At 45.9% G+C, this 21961-nt stretch overlaps 2 protein-coding genes across 2 annotated transcripts in view; one reads left to right on the top strand and one right to left on the bottom strand.

Annotated features, from left to right (window-relative positions):
• PAIP2B (poly(A) binding protein interacting protein 2B) overlaps positions 1-12313 on the top strand; it is a 37007-nt gene extending 24694 nt beyond the window's left edge. Inside the window, exons 3-5 of the mRNA XM_045826982.1 lie at positions 434-582; positions 2616-2792; positions 3979-12313. Of these exons, the coding sequence (XP_045682938.1) occupies positions 445-582; positions 2616-2792; positions 3979-4035 (372 nt within the window). The 5' untranslated portion in view covers positions 434-444 and the 3' untranslated portion in view covers positions 4036-12313. The remainder of the gene's footprint in view (positions 1-433; positions 583-2615; positions 2793-3978) is intronic.
• A 122-nt stretch (positions 12314-12435) lies between these two features.
• On the bottom strand, positions 12436-21607 carry NAGK (N-acetylglucosamine kinase). The gene is made up of 10 exons (XM_045826980.1): positions 21460-21607; positions 19705-19789; positions 19451-19549; positions 18557-18698; positions 17662-17772; positions 16838-16950; positions 15041-15128; positions 13985-14082; positions 13393-13471; positions 12436-12766 (listed from the first exon to the last, which is right to left on the bottom strand). Exons 1-10 carry the CDS (start codon positions 21486-21488, stop codon positions 12576-12578), a joined length of 1035 nt encoding a protein of 344 aa, XP_045682936.1. The 5' UTR covers positions 21489-21607; the 3' UTR covers positions 12436-12575.
• Between the last annotated feature and the right edge of the window lie 354 nt (positions 21608-21961).

Below are 21961 nucleotides of genomic sequence, written 5' to 3'. Positions count from 1 at the left end.
AACCACATCTCTTCTTGTCTAGACAGAATTCAATTTCATCTCCAGCATAAACACCTATAATTTGAGAAGAGCTGTGTGCCCCCTCTGTTTCCAGGGCCCCCTCTTATAGCCAGCAAAAATGGCCTTGGACCACAGCCTTCCAGATGTATTTGTTGTCATGGAAGTCCTGTTCACAGCAGGCCTCCACAGGCTCCACAGTGGCAGAAAGAGGACATTTATTTTTCTTTAAACTTTTAAAGAATTATATATCTGTATAGTTGATAACTACAGGATACAGTTAGTTTTTTAACAGGTACAGATTAGCAGTTTGTGTTCATCTGTAGTTAATAACTTTGACTTAGAACTTCAGAAGCTTCTGGAAGAATCTGGATATTATAGGTTTTCATTTCCTTCATCCTTGTAACATTTTATTCTTTCTTTTGCTTCTGTTTAGATTCTATCATAATGAATGGATCCAGTGTGGTAAACACATCACCCAGTGTAAAATCCAAAGAAGATCAGGGGTTAAATGGGCATGATGAGAAGGAAAACCCATTTGCAGAGTACATGTGGATGGAGAATGAAGAGGATTTTAACAGACAGGTAAAGAAAGAAATGGAAGGACAATGATGTATATAACTCAGAAGCTATAATATTTTATTGTCAGTCTGTTTCAAAAGAAATGGGCTGTTGGCTTTAGAATAACTTAAAAATACATGGAGGCCAGGTCTCTGGGTCTGAGCTGACCAGGAAGCACCTTCAACTGGTAAGAGACCACAGTACTTTAAAGGAAGATTGTGATATTTTTCTTCCACGTTGATTGAAAGAGGATCTAGTGCCTTGGTGGTCTGGTGTAGACTTCTGGGAAACAGCAGTTTTATGAAGATAGGCCAACCTGGCATGCCACAGATAGGAACTCAGGAACTGGCAGAGTGTGAGCCTGAGTTAGCTAAGGGTGTAATAGAGTGGGGAAAGGCTAGGCTGCTTCAACCAAGATTCAGCACTAATTCACCATCTTCTTGTCTCTGTAACAATGGCTCAGCCCAAGGTAAGCCATTGCAGGTAGATAGGTGGACCACATAGTTCTTTCCATGTTGCTTTGCCACCCCTGGGGTACTTACAGGTGAGTAGCTGAAGGATAACTGAAAGTCTAGCCGCTGGGAAAGGGAGAGAGCTGAAGCCAAGATAAGGGATCTCCTTTTAACCAAGTGATGCAAAGTTCTCACATCCCTTCTGGGGATATTACATGATAATTACATGGCTCTGTATGGCATGGGAGAAGGGAAATACAGTATTAACTGAATAGCTTAGTGCTGTGGGAGGTTGTATCTGTGGATAAGGATAGATTTATTTATTTTTTTTATTTTGGGGGAAGGGGTAAAGGGAGAGAGAGAAACATCAGTGTGTGGTTGCTTCTCACACACCCGCTATTGGGAACCTGGCCCACAACCCAGGCATGTGCCCTGACTGGGAATGGAACCAGTGACCCTTTGGTTCATAGGCCAGCACCCAATCCACTGAGCCACACCAGCCAGGGCAGGATAAGGATAGATTTAACATGGGGAACACACTGTTATGCTTTTGGAGAGAGTCAGGGCAGATCTTGAGTAGTCACATTAAATCTTGTGGCTTGGAAATATTTTTGTGGTTATTGTTATTTTAAGTACTTCATAACTTTATAATTAACTTGAAATTTTTAAAAAAGCATTGCTAATTATAATTGTTGAAATACTATTTTTGAGTATTGCTACCAGTAACTCTTCCTCTGAATTATGAGGTTAACTGTATTGGCTAATTTGGGTGATTGTTTTTGCTGGACCCCCTCTGGTTGTGGCATGAGTGAGCTGTGAATTTGTCACCAGGCTTGCTGTGGGAAATGGGAGGGCCAAATGTAAAACAGGAGGCCTGTTAGAATCACACAATCTGCAGAATGAACTCTTTTGTAAGAGTTAACAATGACTGCAAATAGGTATGAAATATCCTAGATATATATTGCTTTAGTTTAAAGCCATCTTTAAGAAATTTGGAGTTGTTTAAATATTCATATTATTTCTTGTTTTGAAAGAATACTACATTGATGACATTTTCCATTGATATGGCAAAAAGTATTCTTTGTAAGGTTCTGCAAGTATTTTTCTCCCTTGGGGGCCTCATTACCAGAAAAGTGGGCCAGAGGCTGAAAGTTTATTTTAATATAATGTCCACTATCCAGGTAGTAGCCTAGTTACAGAGTTCCTGTACCTTTTTTATAGTTGTAAAATGGGAAATTTAGGAAGAGTTGCCTCTTAACAAAATTGAGAAAAGTATTTAAAGCTTTAAAAATGACTTTTGGTAAGTGCCATGTAAATGGGAAATATCTGTGTCACATATATAGAGACCTTAGAAGATTTGTGAAGAATTTTGCTATTTTGAATAACTATTTTCTTAGTCCTGTTATTAGTGGACTTTGGTTGAAAAAATTAAAAATTATATTTTCTCCAGCTAGTCCTTGAAAGCATCTTAATTCTTAGTAGATCACATGCAAGATCAGTCTTAATCTTGGAGTAATAACCTCTGAAAGAAAGAGGCGGAGGAAAACTGGAAGGGATGAGTGCCACTGGGACAGTGAGACTGAGCTCTTCACCTTTGCTTGCCAGGTGGAGGAGGAGCTTCAGGAGCAGGATTTTTTGGACCGGTGCTTCCAGGAGATGCTGGATGAAGAAGACCAAGACTGGTTTATTCCCTCACGAGACCTGCCTCAGGTCATGGGACAGTTGCAACAACAGTTAAATGGACTGTCTCTCAGCGATGGTCATGATTCTGAAGACATTTTGGTAAGAGCTGTAAGTACATAAGTACACATGGGACACAACGAAAGGAATGTAGGATCTGGAGTCACAGACTTTCTTTCTGGCCCAACAACCTTGAGCAAATCTCTGGAGCCTCTGAGCCGCTATTTCTTCACTCACTATGTGGGCACTAATAAGAATGTACATTGGCCCTGACCAGTGTGGCTCAGTTGGTTGGGCACCATCCGGCAAAGCAAAAAGTTGCTGGTTCAATTCCCAGTCAGGGCACATGCCTAGGTTGTGGGTTCGGTCCCTGGTCAGGGCACATATGAGAGGCAACAAATTGATGTTTCTTACCCATACTTTCTCCCTCCCTTCCCACTTCTCTAAAACATAATAATAATTCTAAAATAAGTAAATAAATAAGGTACATTGAAGATGCATTTCACCTGATAAAGCACTGTGAGAACATTAATGCTGTAACATCACTAACTTTCATTTTTCCCAGTAGACCTTCCAAAGTAGAATTGGGATTAAGGACAAAGAATTGGAAGGAAAAGATTTGGTTTCAAATTATCATTTGCTGCCATTTTTTTACTATTCCTCAAATCTGTATTTATATTTTTGAATGATGCTGTTGTAAAAATTGTTGATTTTGGAAGGAATATATTCATAAGAGGCCATTTTCTACTTAACATTAGAAGACCAGATAAAGGAATCCCCTGCCTTCCATGTTTACATATGAATTCTGAGTGATTTAGTTCTCACACAGCCCATGTTCTGAATGATTGTTCCCCGCAGTTTGCTGAGGTATTGGGTATTCACAAGAGAGTCGACAACCAAAGAGAGTACAGCAAGATGAAAAAAAGATATATGTTTATAGGGATTGTGGTACCAAGCTGGTTTGATGGAGTTCTCTGATGTTCATCAAGTTAAGGTGCTCAATGAATTGAGTTGTTTTTGGAGTCAAACTTACAAGCCCCTAATGAAAGCATCATAAAGGGAGCAGGAGTCTGAAGCAGAAAGGAGAAAATGAGGTTGGTCAGGGCTTAGTATGTCAGGAGCGATTGAGAGCAGCCCCACAGTAATAATAGCCTGAGTTGCAAGGAATTCTATTTTTTTCTCCCCTTGAAGCTAAGAGGAAGGTACTGGTAATAATGGAAGGAGGTAGAAAATAAGTTTTAAAGTGCAGCTTGCTGTGGGATTTATTATCTCTTGGTTCTTATTTCAGAGCAAAAGTAACCTGAATCCGGATGCCAAGGAATTTATTCCAGGAGTGAAGTACTGAGCTGACAGAAAAGCTTTGAGGAGGACTTGTATGTCGCCACATCTGGGACAGCGCTGCATACAAAGGCAGAGCTAAAGGGGGGGGCGGTGGGCTAGGGCTGCACAGTGGGGAAGGGGAATAGCGGTTTAACTTGACACTGTGACTGGAGTAGCTAATGTGCTCAGTCTTACTCTGCAAGCCTGAGTGTTTCTCTTTTGTTCTACTGACTTTCATTTTGAGCAGTTTCCTATTATTATTATTATTATTATTATTATTATTATTATGTTTTTGGCTTTTTGAGTTAAGGAAATTGCAATATTCTTTTTTCTCACTTCATCAGGAATGTTCTGCTATGTGTGTTTAAACAAAATAAGCTGACCAAGAAAATCTGGGTGTTTACAAATGCCCTCTCACCCTGCTGTATACTTAAAAAGGCAGTGCACATCTAGAAAACTACTATCGAGTCTGTTAAGCTGGATGGGAAGAGGGATGAGTGGAAGAAGCAAGTGTTGTAAAAGAGTCTGCAGCTCAGCTCTCCCAACCCCTGGGGGCTTCCTGCAATGAACTGGCATTACCAATGGCCTGCTGAACTCATGTCTTCCTGCCTTGAACCCTGTTCAAGAAAACACAGACTTAAGTACTGGTTTACAGTAACTCTTTTGATGATTGATTAAATTTGTGATCAGAAGGGGGAAATTGTGATGGGTATTGTCACTTGAATGGTACAGTTACTGTTCACCTACTTCTAAGCCTCTGTTTACAGCTGCCGTCAGACTCATCATTTCAAGGTACAAGAGCACTAGGGTAGATTTGCCTCTTTGCCTCTCGTGGTCCTCTATCCCTTTCCACCCCCACCTTTCTCTGATTTAAAAAAAAGATATTGTTACCAAAGGTGAGTGAGAGGCATGCTATGCTGGACATAAGCTTCAGGCTGGAGAAGTCATTCTTGAATCCTGTTAGTTGTGTCTTAAGTTTATTTTGACAATTTTTTTTCACCCCTATGAAGATTTGATCCTTTTGATATCTTCCCTTAGAAAGGTTTATGCACTTTTACAAGTACCTATATTTTTTGGAATGCTAACAAGAAGCTCAGTTCACTGTTTTGATGCTTTTCCCACTTCATAGAATTATGCAAAAGAACTAAAAAAAAAAAGCCCAATAGAGTGAATTCTACTTGACCCAAGTGACTGTGTGACCTACCAGGATAGTTTCAGCAATTACCAAATTTTGCTGTTCCTACATGCCCAGCTTTGCAAGTTTTCTTGATTGGGCTCTCTGGGTTCATTCCTTTCGTCTTTCCTGCCTGTAAGTCACAGGGGTTTTTTGTTGAAACTCATAAGGAACCAAACTGGGCACAGGTGCTGCCTTTGTGTGATAGAGATGTAGGTGGGAGAGTCAGGTCTAAAGGACCGTGTGTCAGGTCCTCGCCATCCCCCCAGGAGGAGGACTTGCAGACGCCTGAGCACAGTGGCTTCTGTGTGACCACTGCTGTGAGTGTGAGAGGCACATCAGGAAGAGATCATGGAATTTGAAATGAAGTCTGTGAATTCAGTATGTGGAGGTGGGACAGAGGTCAGAAGGAAAGAACTAGGGTCTGGAAAGCTTAAGAATTTCCTTTTTCTTATGAGTTTCTCTGTTGACCTTTTGAACAGCCACAACCTAAGGTCAGATTTAAAATAGGAGCCCCCATCTTTTTATCATACGAGTCTATTGGATGGCATTATTTGAAAACTGGCCTTTCCTTGTTAGGTCACATGTCAAAGGAGAGTAACTTAAGGAGCTTGTATTGCCAGATGTGCACATTAATTCTCAAAGCCTCTACCTCGAGGGAGAGGAGCTCTAGCTTGTTTTCAGAGAGATCCATGAATAAAGAAATTTCTTTATCCCAGCTTCGGCTGCCTGAAACAAGGACAGGGCCTTGGAAATGCAGATATAGAAGTCTTTCTCTCTTCTGGGGCTGCTTTTCTTTCTGTAGTCTCCATTAGCTTGGCCAAGCTCAGAATTATAAAGACTGTTGGAAATGTGCTGTGATTGCAGAAAGAGCCATTCTCTAGACCCTGGAGATCTCTATCACAAAGAGTACAATGGATTCTTGTGTGGCTCCCCGTCTGGAAGGTGCTGCTGGAATCCAGATCTAGTCATTTCTTCATCCTGAAAAAGCCTTGCTCTTCTGACACCAGAACAGGCTAAGGTGCTGAGTGCTGTTCCTCTGGCGTGGGGTTCCATTTTGGGTGTCAGTCTTCAGGGTGGTTTCACAAGGCATACTTTGTCAGGACTTAAATCTTCCAGCCCAGTGAGCAGTGAACCTGAGGGCTGGACTTTCCCGGCCTGTTCAGACACATAGTATGCTAAGTCCAGGATCAGAAAGCAGCTAGCAGTGTGACCCCTTTTTAATGTTTCAGGTGATGCTTCCAGTGGTTCCTCTTACAGCCCAGCTCTGTTCTCCATCTCTTTGGTTGTGAGGTGGGAACAGAGCTGTTACCCAGCTCACAGGCTCAGCTAACGTTAGAGTTTGCCAGCTCCTTAGCAGAAAATACACTTAGGTCTCATTGTATCTTGACTGGGAAGAGCTGGGAGCCTCTGGCTATCTCGGACTTTTCATCACAGCAGAGGGTCTGGGTGCAAGCCAGGCTGGCACCTTTACTCTTTAAAGGTGAGGCTGGTATTTATGTGATCACTCTGATGTTGAGTTTAAGTCGTTATTCTGTTGAAACTTTTTTTATTGGCAACTGGGAGTTTGAGAATTTGTGTAAAAACAGAAGATGTATTTTTAACAGTTGCCAACCCTGGCTGGTCCCAGTGTTAGTTTATTAGTGGTTGATTTGTGATTTTTGTGATTATTGAATTCTAAAATTCCAAGATGAAAATCATTTTATCTCTTGCTCTTTAAGGCGAAAACCATGAACATAAAGGAAGTATCTTTTCAGTTTCTTCAGGCCCTAGAACTACAGCAGAAAATTTGATGGGTGCAGCCTAGACCTAAGCACCTGCAACTTTGGGTCTTTGGCCAGTTTCTGAATGCAGCAGTTGACTTTTGGGATTATATAAGGTCAAACCGAACAAGATCATAAATAAAAGCCTGGACCTTTATAGCACCTCAGTTTCCAAAGTCAAAATACCTGGGGATCTTTTAAGGTCCTAATGCTAACTATGGCTTAAAAATGTTTTTAGTGAAATACTAAACATTTTTCAAATTGTATGTTGCTACAATGTCAAAGTTTTGTCTTAATTTTGGAGAGCCTGGGAAGTAAGATCATTTAGATACTCTGGAAATTACATGTCAGAGGAAAGTCGTTTGAAGTAGCCAAAGGAAACAGCCTGATTGAATCTTCCTACATTAGTGCTGCTGCAAACACCTGTAGAAACATTAGGAGCCCAGGAATCTACCTACTGTGATTGGGAGAGGCAAATGTTTGTTGATAGGGGTCCCAGCAACACAGGTAAATAATGTGTCTTGGTTTAGGTGATGTTGAGGAATGGAAACAGGCAGAAGAGACCTGACATTTGACTAAGATTTGGAGATATCCATCTTCTGGGGAAGATTGTATATCCCCCAGCACCTTCCTTAGGGATTATGCAAACCTCATCAGTTTGGGAGGTGAGTCAGGAGAACAGGGGGTTGACCCAGATCTGATATGCATCCAGAACCTTCATCTCCTCCTTCATCTGCTCACGGTTCCCGAGCGAATCATTGCTCCCTCATTGCTCATCGGGATCCTTAGCTGCTCTGGTCACCCTGCCCTGTGTAGTGCAGAGCGCTTTTTGCAGCCACTGCTCCCCTGCTGTGCGAAAGTCATCCACAGGCTTGGTTAGTCACAACTTTGAAAGGTATTTTTTCCCTTTGTTTTTAATGTTCTGTCTTTATTTGTCCCATCTGGCAGCTGTAATTGGTGACAAGGGACAGGGCAGTAGGAGGCTGACCAAAGGCAACATTTGTTTTTTGCTTGCTACATGACCTTCTGCGCACCCCGCTACTCCTGTCCCCAGTCTAGTTTTTATAGGAGTCACATGAATAGGACAGCTGAGTGCACTGATCTCCACTAGGCTTCAGCGAAGACTCTCCCCCAGAGGAGAAGAGAAATCTGCAAAGGGGCAGGTGCACCACCTTTATTCCAAAAGAAAAGGCCCCCTTAGATTTTGATGTTGCTAGGAGTCTCCTTTTTGAGACTACCTCCTGACTGGCTACCTTTTTACTTTAAAATAATGAAGAAACATTCTAGGCAATTTACTATAAAATAGTACATTTTCACTCTAGCTCAACACTACATGATAATCCTGACCTGTTGATTGAACCTCAGGAATGTTTAGTGCTTGATGGGTGGTTTGGGAGGCAGGGTCTTTTATTTTTTTAAAAAACTTTGAGACATATTTTACATATAAAATTCACCCATTTCAAGTGTTAAATTCAGTGATTTTAGTAACCTTCCTGAGTGGTGCAGCTATAACTGTAACTCAGTTTTAGAACATTTTCATCCCCTGCAATAAGGTCCTTCATTTATTACACGACTGATTCCTGTTCCCAGCTCTAAGTGACACCACTTTGTCTCTAATTTATCTGTTCTGGACATGAGGTGAACGGAATCATATAAATCGGGGTCCCTTGCCTCTGACTTTTTCACTTAGCATATTTTATGGTTCAACCATGATTAACTTGTGTTGGTAGTTTATTCCTTTTTATTGCTGCATAGTATTCCACAGAAACACACCGCATTTTGTCAGCAAGGAGTCTCTTAAACTTGGATTTCAACCTCTCGTGGTCTGAACTCTCAGAACATAGGATGCTAGGGAAAGCTGCTGTGCACGTCAGAGGAACTGCTTATCAGAACCAGCCTTGTCATCAGAAGCTCCACATAAGGAGCTTGAACTGCTGCAGAAATTTTTGTAATTTTGCAACTTCTTTTTTATAAGACACTTTTTTGCTGTCTACATGTCAGGACTTTTGAAGCATCTAGTAATTAATTTATTCTAAAGTATGAGCATGTGTTTGGACAAGAAATTGAACTATTGATAATACTGTGTTGGTGATTTTTTCCTCTCCAACTGGACGAGGAGTCTCTTAACTTTCTAAATACAGTATTGTCTCCGTCACAAAGCGGAACCTCTATTAAAGATCATGCTGCCTTTGTTGGACAGATTTTGGGGGAAGGAGGACCCCAGCAGAGGAGTCCAGAGCAGAAATGCAGTGCAGCTGGTGAAACAAGAAGCCCCCAGAGGGTCCGTGCATGGCCCACCTTCTGTTGGTGCAGATGGCGAAGCACTAGTGGTGTCCAGAGGCAGCTTAGCACTTCCAGCAGGCCTGGGTCTTGACTTTGGACCTTTATCCCTGTTTCACAAGTATTTAAAAGCTCTTTTTGTCCCCCTTTCCCTATAAATAAAATTACATGGTAGTTATTAATACTTCTTTGGAAGGGGTAGAGCTTTAAAATTGAAAAAAATAATTTTCATAAAAATATCAAAAATGGAAAAAAATTACTTAAAAAATTGCTATATAAACCAAATGGCAGCTGTTGAAAATTTCAATAAAAAATGGAATAAAATGTACTCACTGGCAGTGGGGCCTTTTATCAGTTTGGATCATTATATATCATATACAAGTAGTATATGTGTGGTATGTATCTGTGAGAGAATTTTTTGTCTCAATATTGATCACAGTTTCAGTTGCATAATTTTCCATGCTAAATAGTGTTATAAGGAAGCATTGGGCGTTGGCCTGGATGTTACAAAACGAGTGAATTCCACTTCCACCACTTTCCCTGTGATTTCAGTCTGAACCTCAGTTTATTTGTAAAGCTGCACACTTCCTTTCTGGGGCTAATGTGACAATTGTACTGAATTTAATTTCAAAATACTGCCTGGCACATGATAGGCACTTAATACATGGTGGCAATAATGTATAGTTTTGAACAAAGACATGGTAATAGGAAATCCTCGGGCTTAAAGGGAAATTGACTAGCTCCTATTTTTCCTGTTTCTGGGCAAAACTCTTTTCTAGAATACAAGGACTCTGCATCTGCCTTTCAACTATTGAATGAGTTTGAGAGGCTGCTAGGACCGAAGCACTGTCCTAGGTACCAGTGCCACTGGGTGACAAGATGTCCCTGCTATTGTGAAGATTACTCAGTTTACCTATAGCCTGAACCTCCCAGTCATTCTCTGAGGGGCCTTACTGTACAATACAAAGATTATGGGACCAGACCATAGCCCCTGGGTTCTGCTTTGAGTGCTGTCATTTTTTCATCTCCTTCCTAAAACCAGGAGAAAAATCTGAGCTGGCTTCCCAATTTGTAACTTTTTGAAATGCTATAGTTATGTATATACAGTGACTGAACTATTCACATCCTTGAAGATGTGAAGGTATATGTTCATTTTTAAAATTTCATTAAGCTTATGTTATAGAAAAGCACAGATACTGTAGACATGCAGTTCCATAAATTTTCACCAGCCTTCAGTTGGTATAAGGTGTAAGAGTGTTTTTTTTCATCCTTAGAGCACCCATCACTCAAGTCATTTGATGAATGTCTGCTGAATGAATGGAACAGATGAGGCTGTGCTGCCCACAAGATCACACAGGTGGACTAAGGCAGTGCTGGCCTCATGGGAACTCCAGGTCTTGTTCTAAGCTCTCTTGCCTTGCCACAGGCATAATAGGCTCAGATGAGATGGATATATATTATCTCCACTGCCATGGCAGAACTGGATTCCATTAATCGCTCCTGATATTTGATTAGGGAAGAGTGCAAGTTTAAAATTGAAGGGGGAAAACTCACCAAAAATCACTTCTTTCTGCACTACCTATGCACAATAGAGCCTTACAAATGGAGAGTAAACTACCTCATCACAACTCCTTTGGCCAAAGAAAGTAGGAACACACCTGAACTTGTATACTTTAATAACTAATGTTTCTTCAGTTTTTGTTCCGGTATTAAAAAAAAGATCATGATGTCCTCCTTGCACTGTCCAGTTAGAGTAGTTGAGCCTGGACAGTGGTAAGGAAGATAAGGCTTCTATTTTAAAGTCTTCGCCAATTGTTTTATTTAGATTCTAAATCCAAAATACTGCTTGATCCTGACGCTGACATCATGTAAAAAATCTTCTCCAAAGCTCGCTGCTCATTAACAGGGTTATTGGAACAGAGATCTAGCAAAGGCCCTCTACTGTTACCTTTGCCTGCTTTTTGCCAGATAATGTATTGGGGACTTGCCAAGAGCTGGACCCCATTGGTTCAGACCACAGCTACATGCAAAGTGGCTGGCTGTCCCTTCAGAAGGGCCTTGGCTTGAGTTCCTATTGCTCAAAACTTCACTCTAGCCCAACCTAGAGCTGATGGAATGAGAGCTGCTGCCACTATGCTGTGATGAAAGTGTTATCTGGCTTGGGAGACAAAAATATCCAAGACCCCTTCAAGGACCTCATCCAAACTCATGAACTGCAGGGTAGAGCTTCCTCAAGTGCAGATCCTGGACCTCTGCAGCAGAAATTACATGAGATTTTTAGAAGAAGTGAAAATTCCCCATCTCATCCTTGACCTATTGAATCAAGGCATCTTACAGAGGGGGAAGACAGACAGAAATCTGCGGCTAAAACAAGGTCTAGAATAATTTATACATGTAAGTTTGAGAACTGATGTCCAGGAAACAATCTATGCCTTCTAACAGCTTATACTCTAAACTCCTAGAGAGGCACCTACTATTAATCAAGACTCTGGTTTCTGTCTTCTCTAAGCAGCATGGGCAGCAGAACATGAAGCTTTGGGCTTGTCTTAATCAAACTACAGTATCCAGAGGACAAGAATCATGTCTGCTCTTCACTGATGTTCATCCTTCCTGGTGCCACACAACAAATACAGTGTCACACCTGTCACCAGAGTCAGGCTAGTAGTCCCAGAATAGGTAGTTAACCTAGTTAAGTTGTACCTAGTTGGCCTTGGATCTCAGCCATCCTCATAAACCTCTCAACTCATTCATGCAGAAAAACTGCAAAATGTGCTGCTTACCCATAACTACCAAATTCAGTAAGGTAAAAATTCTCCCAGACAATATTTGCACCCTGTCCCCTAAAACCTACTTGGGACTAACAGGAGAGGGTGTGGTATGCCTAAGGTTATTCTTGGTGATATTCAGCAGGGAGAACATTTAGTTCCACTGAAAATGCTCTGGCAGGGATCACTACCCACTTTGACAGGAAATCGAGGTCACAGGTTAACTGCAGCAGCAGCATAAGTATGCTAACACAGCAGGGCAGGGTGGCACACAGATAAATTATACATCCAACTGCAGGGCAAGCAGACTATAATCCACAGGCTGAGCACCAGGGGAGGGGCTTTAAACTCTGAGTTAAAATCATTCCTGAACCCTCGGGGATACGTGCAGGCAGGTACACTGAGAATGTACACAGCAAGTGTGCCTTACAACACAATCCAACTGGGGAGTGGGTAAAGTGCATTTATTTTCTTCTATACGTGTTTTTCTTAAAAAAAAAAAAAGGAAACAGGAAAAAGGCCCCCTCTGTTCCAGCACCCAATGTCCACGGGGCATGGAGGGGGTGCAGCCAGGGCCAGCCCCCTAGGAGAAGGTGTGAGAGTAAAAGGCAACAGCATTGGCACTGTAGTCCATGGGGAGGAGGTGCCCGATGTGCCTGGCCCCTAGGCTGGCCCCGCCCAGGGCGGAGGAGTACCTCAGCTTCATCAGGGTGAAGCTGGAGAAGCAGTTCTGAGCCTGGATCTCTCTGCCCTGGGTCAGCGCCAAAAGGAACCCTGGAGGGAAAGAACACAGAGGACATTGATGAGATAGACACTGTGATAGAGACCAGGGTGGGGAAAGATAAGGCCTGGGCCCTGGGGTTTTCCTGTAGGGGGCCTAGAGTGGCCCACATGCCAAATCCCCAACAGGTGGTGCACCAGGGTGGCGAGGCCAGTGCTGAAACGGGCTGCCTCTCAGCGCCCAATGCCAGGAACTCCGAGGTAGCACCAGGGGTCCTTGGGCTACTTCAGAATGTCTAATGGGAACCACAGTTGCCCAAAACAAGGCAGCAAGGGCAAAGGCGGCACATTTCTTTCCTTCTGACCAGGACTGTGTTGCGTAGGGGTATCACCACATGCTGGTCAGAAGCTCTGATTTTAAGTTAGATTTGTCTTTAATTTTTAAAAAGTGGTGCTTACGTAATAAATCCTTTGGAAAAGAACATCTTTGTAAGAGCTCCAAGGAGCTGGATGGGACCTTGTAAAGGGCTCCCTGGCAGACTGAAGGTTGAGGGCCTTGAACGGAGGCATCAGTGGCCTGTCCAGGCCTCAGGTCCCACGTCCTCCCTAGAGCAGGCAGCTCTCCTGAGCCACCTCTTTTCCAGCACCATCCTTCACCCTTGCCCCCATCCCAGACTCACCTTCCTTCAGCAGCTCCCAGCTCTTCCACACAGACCCCACACACAGGATGGGGAGGCCAATCTCGCCTTTGAACAAGACCTGGGCAGAAAGCAGAAATGGATAATGGGGGTGACCACGTCTCTCCAATGCTGAAGTGGGTACTTGCTTAAGACCAGTGCTCCCTATCCCACTTACGCTCCCTCTAGTTGAGAACCAGAAGGTGAACTTCAGAGAAGAAAAAAAGGAGGGAAAATAGGGAGATTCATAAAGACAAGGGACAGAGAGGACAGAGCTTGTTCAAAAGGCGTTGAACAACCACAGAGGAAGGAGCAGGGAGAGAGGAACACAGGCACCCGCGTGACCGAGAGGGGCAGCACGGGCACCGCAGCGAACCAGTGTGTGCTACACAAAGGCTGCGGATGAGCCGCAGAGGGGAAGCACTGGGCCAAAAACTTGTTTGTGTTCTAGACATTCTAAAAAATATTTCTCAAACCTGAGTTTTCACTTAAAATCATATCCAGTTTACAGAGTTTGAGGGGCAGTGTCGCCCCTCATGGGCAAGGGCCAAACCTGCACAGCAGCTCCCAGCCTTCATCTCCCACCTCAACTCACCGGATCAATCTCAGGCAACACGGCCACAACGTGTCTGCCCAGCATCTCCCCAGCCTTCCTGAAGATGTAACGGGAGAGGGGATCTCCCTGCTGAGCACCTGGGGGAGGGAAGAGGGAAGGGAGGGTGAGTACCCAGGGAGCCACCAGTGCTCCTCCGTCCTCACTCTCTGGGGCAGGGCAGCAGCAGCTACATCTCAACCAGGAAACAGACGCCACCTCACAGCATGTGGGTAAAAGTAAGCCTCCAAAGCTGCCACTCTACCCTTACCCCCCAACCCCCACCAGGCACTTCTACCCTTGGAGGTGGCTCATTCCATGCACTTGGGAAGGGAAGCGCACCACTAGAGCAGCACACTGGCACCTGGTTCACACTCCAGCTCACACAGAGTTACTGAGTTCTGTCCCTGGGGGCCTCTCAGCTCTGGGGACCCAGGACCCTATTGAGCAGCTGGCCGGTGTTCCTGTTGGGAACCCCCATCCACCTCCAGTGATCTGCTGTTGGTCAGCCCCTTCTCAGCTCTGCTCTGAAGAGGCCTCAGTCCAGGAGGGCCTCAGAGGACCTTCCAATGCCCTGAGTCTGCAGGAATCCAAATTAAGGGAGTATGGACCATACAGTGGAGAAAGAGTAATGTGCAGATAAGCAAGCCCTATGGTTCAGCTTTTCCTGACACCCAACCAAATATGCCTAACCTCTCTAGGATCCCCTAGTTCTTTGGGTGTCATTGGTTTATAAAAAAAAAATGTTAAAGATCTGCCCAAAGGACAACTGATTCATGAGTTTCTCAGTCACAGACGCACAGCCCGCACAAGCCACAACAGCTGTCAAGAGAAACATAGAATAGACAACCGTCAATATGTCCACGTGTCCTGCCTCCACCTCAAGGCCCACCGGTGCCAAGGCCCATGGGGGCACTGGTCAAAGGGAGGTCACTGGTCAAAGGAAGACTGAACTGGCTTCCAGGCGCCATCTGAGCCTTACTCCATCACGCCACCCACTTCCCACCTGGGGGTCTTTGGGGAAGGAAGCCAGATAAAACCCTGCCCCACCTCTAGTACCTTCTGCAATTTTCCGGCAAAACCCAGCAAACCTGCATTTATCAAAGTCCCTATACAGGTGTACGAGGATTCCCAGCCGATCTGGCACCTGAGAGGCGGAGAAAAGGCACAAGACAGTCATCAGAAGCAAAGGAAGATTCCCAGTCGGCCCACCTAAGTTGGCCGTCTTGATGTCTCTACTGTTTGAAAAGCTGGAATAATGTTTTGTTTTGTTTTTAAGCTCTAGAGGGTGTGAGGATTTACGATTTCTCATTTGAGAAAAGTTCTTTGTTTCCCCCAACACGAACTCCATTGCTCCTTACAGATTAGTCTGCACGGAGCACAGATCTCTGCTCACCAAAGTGTGCTCTGTCGTTCCTTGAGGTGCTCTTGAAAAGCTTTCTGTGGTCAGAGGAGTCTGAAGACTATTGCACATTCTAACTCTCCTTAGAGATTCACAACGCACGTTAGCAAACTAACGCCTGAGAAGTCCTGAACCAAGAAATCTACGTATTTGTATCTGGACCACGGAAGGTCCTTCTTCCACCTCAACAAATGAACCCACTAGTAACACCTCTAAAGGTCCTGAGGAACCAGCGATTCATTCCCCAGATATGTTACTAAGGTGGAGGAAGAGGGGGCTGCTAAAATCTGAGCACCTACAGCAATGTAGTAATAAGCATGTTATACAGACTGTCTCATTTAGTCTTTGTAATGACCTTATAGGAATGACCAAAGGGCCCTGGCTGGCGTAGCTCAGTGGATTGAGTGCGGGCTGTGAACCAAAGCATCGAAGGTTCGATTCCCAGTCAGGGCACATGCTTGGGTTGCAGGCCATGGCCCCCAGCAACCACACATTGATGTTTCTCTTACGCTCTCATGCTCGCTCTCTCTCTCTCTCTGTCCCTCCCTTCCCTCTCTAAAAATAAATAAAATGAAATCTTTAAAAAAATGACTTACTTCATTTAAAAAATTTATTAAAAAAAAAAAGAATGACCAAAGGGTAAGAGAGGGAATGGCAGACATGTCACTGGGGTTTAGAACCAATCTGCTGTGTCAGAATGCCTTAACTCCACTTCCTACCACAGCTGCTATAGAAGGTGATTTCTCTCCCTGTTCCTCAGCCTGGCCCAGGCCAGTTTCACTACAATCATCAACCTCTGAGCCTTGAGAATACAGGTCCTATTTCCCAGCATTTTTAACCTCTTTCCCTGGCCCCGGCTCCAGCCCACCTAAGTGGCCCTCATCCAGAGAGATGTCTGTCACATAAACATTGTCTTCTTTCTCCTCTTCCCACCTTCCCAAACCCACTACGGATAAGCATGGCTCAGAGAAGAAGGAAAGTCAATCCCTGATAGCCTGGGCAGGAGGCTGCACCTCCTAAGAATTCTCCCTGCCTACCTCCTAGTGGTTCTCCTCCCTCACCCATACAGAAGCAGCTCACTGCCTGACGCATCTGTGCAGACTTTAGCTGCTATCTCTGTGTCTGTGAGCACTGTTTCCTGATCTCACCCTGCACTGCTCACTCCAGCTTAGAATGTCATCTGCCCTCACCTGCCCGCAGGGTCTAGCTGCCCAAGAATGAAATCGGGCTAACCACTTGTCTCCAGCCTACCCCTCCCTCACCCTTGACACCCTCCTGGCATGAACCACCCATATCATTCCGAATCCTGTCCTCACCTATGACTTCTCCATCCTCCAGCTCTGACCCATGACTCAGCCTAACTTTCCTTTAATTCACCCAGCTTCTCCCCTGCTGCTCAGCCTCCCACTGCCCTAGCCCAGGTGTGCATGTTTACTGGGGGTGGGGGAGAATACCTGGAAATAGTTGAACATGGCCTGTTTGACGAAGCCGATGTCATGAGGAGCTGCCTCCAGGTTGTCAATGGAATCAAACACTATTTTCACTGCTTGGTGTGCAATCCAGTAGGCTGTGGAGAGCAGAAAAAGCTAGGAGATGGGGCAATCTCCCTGAGCTCACGAGGAAGAAAACCCAGACCTATACAGGGTTAATGATCAGCTTGTATATTATAGCAAATTAGGTGTTCCATTCCCAGCCTGAGGGCCTCTAAAGTGTATCTGACTGATTCACATAAGGGAAAGCTGGAGGGGGAAGACAGAACAGGTGACGGAGTCACACCAGCTGCTACCCAAAACTAAAGAGAAGTTCAGTCAACTGTCACACAAATCACTGGATCACTGACGAACTGGACCCCAAGGACTTCCATGAAAATGTACATGTGCTGTCTATAAAGAAGTGACAGTGGGAGAAGCTGCTATACCCTTTTCCCACCAGCAGACTAGTACAGCATCTCCTGACCTCTACTGCCTTAACCTTCATAGTGTCAATTCTTCCCCAGAGCTCCAAAAGTCAACATGGGTAGTCAACAGCTATTATGCCGAGGCATGAACCTGAATCCTTGGTGCAAATCATTGCTGAAGAACAAGGCCAGCCACTTGTCCAGCATTTGCATCTCTATGCTGTCTCAGTCATTATTTTGTACTCAGGACCATCAGATTCAGGAACTGTCCCCAGAAAAGTCCCAAGGGTCAGCAGGCTGAGGGCAAAGGAGAGAAGGTAGAGAGCTGCAGAAAGGGAAGGGTCCAGGACCCTGAGCCGGGCCCAGTCGGCATGAGCTCACCTGACCCCTCGTCCCCCATCATGTGGCCCCAGCCGCCACAGCCACTCTCGGAGCCATCAGGGTTGATGAGCCTGCAGTTGGAGCCTGTCCCAGAGATGAGCACGATTCCACCTGGGGAAAGGGCACAGGAGGCTCAGTGTGCCCTGCACAGAGTGAGCACACAGCTTCTGACTGATGACAGGACAGAAACCAACCCTGGCCAAGGAATCACCACCCAGCCTTGAAAAGAAAATTGAGCTAGCTAGTTTCCTGCTGAAGGTGGGGGCCTGGCTCTCAGAGAAACCCTGATCATATACAGCCCTCCTCTGGGGGAAAGAGATGAATATGAGCCTGTGTCTCCTTGCCTCGCCAACCTTCAAGTGACTACCTGCTTTACTGAGTACCTACTATGTGCCAGGGATGGTGGTAGGCCCTATTCAGTGATATTCAATACTCTAAACCACTTTATCAATACAATTACCCCCCACTTAATAGATAAGGAAATTGAAACTCTGAGAGTTCTGTAACTTATCCAAGACGTTGCAGCTGGGAAAACAGGAACTGATATTTAAATGCCAATCTTGTGGTACCAATGCTTTCTACACTCCTATTGGCGCTCCCTCAAACTTGCTTCTCAGCACTTACTGCCTTCCTCAGCCAGCCTCAGGACGTCCTTCCTTTGGGATGGAGCCTTAAGTCTGACTCCACTTCTTGCTTCTCATCAAAATACCCTCTTGCCCTCCCTCCTAGCCAGTCCTTACTCCGGCAGGGACTTAAGCTAATTAAAAGAGGGGGTAGTGGGGAAATGATAGAGGTTGACTTCCAGATATTTTCAAGACAAGTTCTGCCAGCTACATCTAAGGAGCCTTCCCAAGAAAAAGAGTTCTCAACCTCACCCCTCCCTCCACCTCCTCACCATCTGGGGTAGCTGTGGCGATGGAGCCAGCGGCGTCGGTGGTAATTAAGTAGCTTTCACTCAGGTAGGGAAATTGGTCCCTCAGCTCCTCCATCAGGATCCTCACCGCGTCCTCCTGCTCCCCACCGCTCAGGGATAGGCCCTAGGCCAGGGGGGAGGTGAGCAAGCGAGCAGGGCCCCAGACCCAGCTCCTTTCTCCACCCTCACCCCTCCTGCTATCTGCCCCCTGCTCTCTACATCTGGGCCCTGTTTATCCAGCCTCAGTCCTCCTTTCACCCCACATGATGACCCCTTGGAAGGTTGTGGCTGTAAGAAGAACCTGGACTGGAAATAGACAGAGAGGAGTTTCAACAATGCCAAGTTTGGAGCTTAGGACAACATTAGTGCCATTAACAGAAAAATCAGGCAGAGGAGCAAGTTGAGGAGAGAAAAGCTTGGCCTGGAATACGTGGGGTTTGGCTGTGCCTGCAGAACGTCTCACTGAGGACATGTCCAGGGAGTAGCCAGGGTCTCAGTAGCCAAGGTCTCTGCCAACCACTTCGGGAGGTATCATGTCATTTTACTTTCCCAACAACTCTGAGGTAGCTACTGTTGTCTGCACTTTCCAAATGAGAAAACTGAGGTTGAGAGAAGGTAAGTAACCTGCTTAGGGTCACCCAGACATTGAGTGACAAATCAAGGTCCCAGTGACTCTCCAAAGCCCTGTGTTCCAATTGTTGTGACTTGTAATGACAACTGATGCCACATGAACAAATGGATCACGTGAGTTTCTAGACCACAGCCCAAGCCCCCAAGGTCTTTCCCTCTGCGGTGGAGGTCATCAGACTCATTTAGTTCAAATTTGCTTTCTCAGTGTTGCTGTAACTTAATTCCCACTCTCTACCCCAGACTCACCAAGCTTCGTAGAGGTACCAGAGGATCAACCCCAGCTTTCCGTTTGGCCCTGTTCACCATCTCGTTGATCCTCTCCAGACACTTGTCTGTCCCGATCAGCTAGCCCCAACCAAGGGAAGGAGGAGTTATAAAGGCCTGCACAAACTTTGCTGCCCCTACAGGCTGTTATATGGGTTCCCAACCACCACCTCCACAGGAATTACAGGGCATAAAACCACAATCAAGCCCACTGGTCCCTTCATTGTGGCCTTTACCCAGTGGTTTGTGCTCAGTCCATCCGCTTCTGCCAGGATCTGCCCATCCTCTGAGAGTAAAAGGACCTTGGACCGTGTTCCTCCCCTACAGAACACAAGGGGGCACTCAGTCCTGCTCAGAAAAACCTGAAGGAAGAGCTAAGCTTGTGCAATCCTTGTCACAGAGCCCAGTACCACAGAGACTGTTTCAGCAAACCCAGTCACCATTCTCAAACGCACCTCTGTGGTTAGGTGTTGGCTGTGCTGCTGGACAGCTTCCCTTGAGGATGTCCTATTTATCCTACAAGGCCCTACTTATACATCAGCTAGCCCTTGAAGCCTCTCATGTGTGGCCCACCCACATATCAGCATTAGTTAAGCCTGGTCAGTGTCCCCATAACTTTTAAGGATTCCTCTGTATTAACAGTGTATCCAGTTGTTTTCCTGTCTACAAGCTCCAGATCATTCATACATCTCATGCCTAGCACCAGCTACTCTTCAGTAAATGTGGTTAAAGACAATGGCGTCTCTCTGTGCTTCTCACAAAAGCTAAAGGCTGCCTTTCAGGATCCAGCTCTAGCTGCCAAGGTCTCCAAGACACTCTTGTGAAACACTGACCAGATGGCAGTGAGAGTATATATCCACTTAAGCAACTAAATGGTCAAATGCTTATTACTGGGGAAAACAGTAGTTTGGAGGGAGGTCTTTGGTGGTGTGATGTATGTGTCTTTACTGATCAGTACTTTTAGTAATAATCAGAAGAGGACATTGAAGACCTGAAGACCAAACCGAAAAATGACAAGTTTCAAGGGGTAATTAATGCATGAGATTCAACACCAAAAAGAATCTCTTATACATATAACAGGAATGAATGCAAACTCCTGTACTTATTTTTTTCTAGGGCAGTAGTTACACAATGGGGGATATCAACCTTAACAATGCATGTGAAAAAAGACGTTGGGGTCTGTGAGTCAGCAGTGAGATGTGGCTGCCAGAAGTAACCCAATCTCAGATTCATAAGTTACCTGGCTGAGATAGCAGCAACCTCTAATATGCCCTATCTGGCACACCCAGATTCACAGAATGTTGTCACTGGCAGGGGACTTGGCGATCATCTCTGTCATCTTTCCTCTCACTTTATACACATGTGGTAGCTGAAGCCCATGCTGAGCAAAAGTCTTGCCTATATTCATACCGAGGGGAAGAGCTATTACAAAAAGTCCAGTAGACAAGCTCTGAGCAGGAAAAATGCAAGAATGCATTGGGTTCTGTCTACGGTGAGAAGCCTGGAGTGCTGACGAGAAAGAGTTTCAGGGGCTCTAAGCTGTTCCAGCTCCCAGATACCCTCCTGCAAAGATCTTAGTCCCTCTCCCTTCCCCCCAGTCCAGCAACTTCACATCTGACACCTGTTCTGCAAAACTCTCTGGGTTGGGAATGGGGAAAAAGAGCATCTCCAGCGGGGGACAGAGGAGTGGGTCATTCTTGGGGAAAAGGGGCGTGGTTCCGCCGTGAAACACAAAGGACCCCCCCGGGGTGTGGCTGTGACACCAGCAGAGCCCCTGAAAGGCACACATCCGCGCGCGCAGAAGCACTGTGCGCGTGTACAGAACCCTGCTCCGCAAGACCCCGGGCCCCAAAAGCCCAAAGTGGCCGGACTCGGAGACGGGAGGCCACCAGCCTACCTACGGCCTTCTTTCCTCCCGCCCTCGGACGAGGGTAGGCCCAAGCCGCTTCCAGGACGCCCCTCCCAGACTCCCTCCGCCGGGTTGCACTCACCCCTCTACACCCCCGTAGAGCGCGGCCATTCTGATGCTAGTGCTGCAGCAGATCCCGCCGTCTGCTCCCGGCCCGCTGGCCCTTACCTCCCTCCCGCCCTACCACTCGGCACCGCCCCGCATCACGTGAACGCTGGGGCGGACCAGCTGAATCCGAGTGCGCGCGCGCGGGGGGCGTGGCCCAGCGAGCCTCAGCTTGCCCCAGGTTGGCACTGCTGGGGCGGGTCTCTCGGGGTGGGCCGCGGCAACTTTTAGTGGCTCCTCCGGACCCCACCTCCTGGCCCCTGTTTCCGGAGATGGACACCAGATCCTAAGCGGAGGTGCCACAAACGGGTGTCGGGGGCGGACACGCTGGACGCGTCACTGTTCTGCCCGCCCCTCAGCACCCGGAAGTTTCTGGCAGCCTGACCTCGCGCGTGCGCACTGCTCTGGAGCCACGTAGACCTTTAGTGACTCGCAGATACCTCTCTTCCCCAGGGTATGGAGTAGATTCGTACCTAAGC

Source organism: Phyllostomus hastatus, unplaced genomic scaffold (assembly GCF_019186645.2).
Source record: "Phyllostomus hastatus isolate PE091 unplaced genomic scaffold, TTU_PhHast_1.1 phas_scaffold_78, whole genome shotgun sequence".
In the NCBI taxonomy this organism is placed as follows: domain Eukaryota; kingdom Metazoa; phylum Chordata; class Mammalia; order Chiroptera; family Phyllostomidae; genus Phyllostomus; species Phyllostomus hastatus.
This window is presented reverse-complemented; position numbering and strand designations above follow the sequence as displayed.

Bases quoted from the DNA above. Each gene is read 5' to 3' on its own strand.
- NAGK (XM_045826980.1), bottom strand. From the start codon at position 21,488: ATGGCCGCGCTCTACGGGGGTGTAGAGGG. The intron at 19,790-21,459 runs GTGAGTGCAACC...TGTGTTCTGTAG, and splicing joins CTCTACGGGGGTGTAGAGGG to GGGAGGAACACGGTCCAAGG. The intron at 17,773-18,556 runs GTGAGGAGGTGG...CCCTTTCCCCAG, and splicing joins CGCCACAGCTACCCCAGATG to GTGGAATCGTGCTCATCTCT.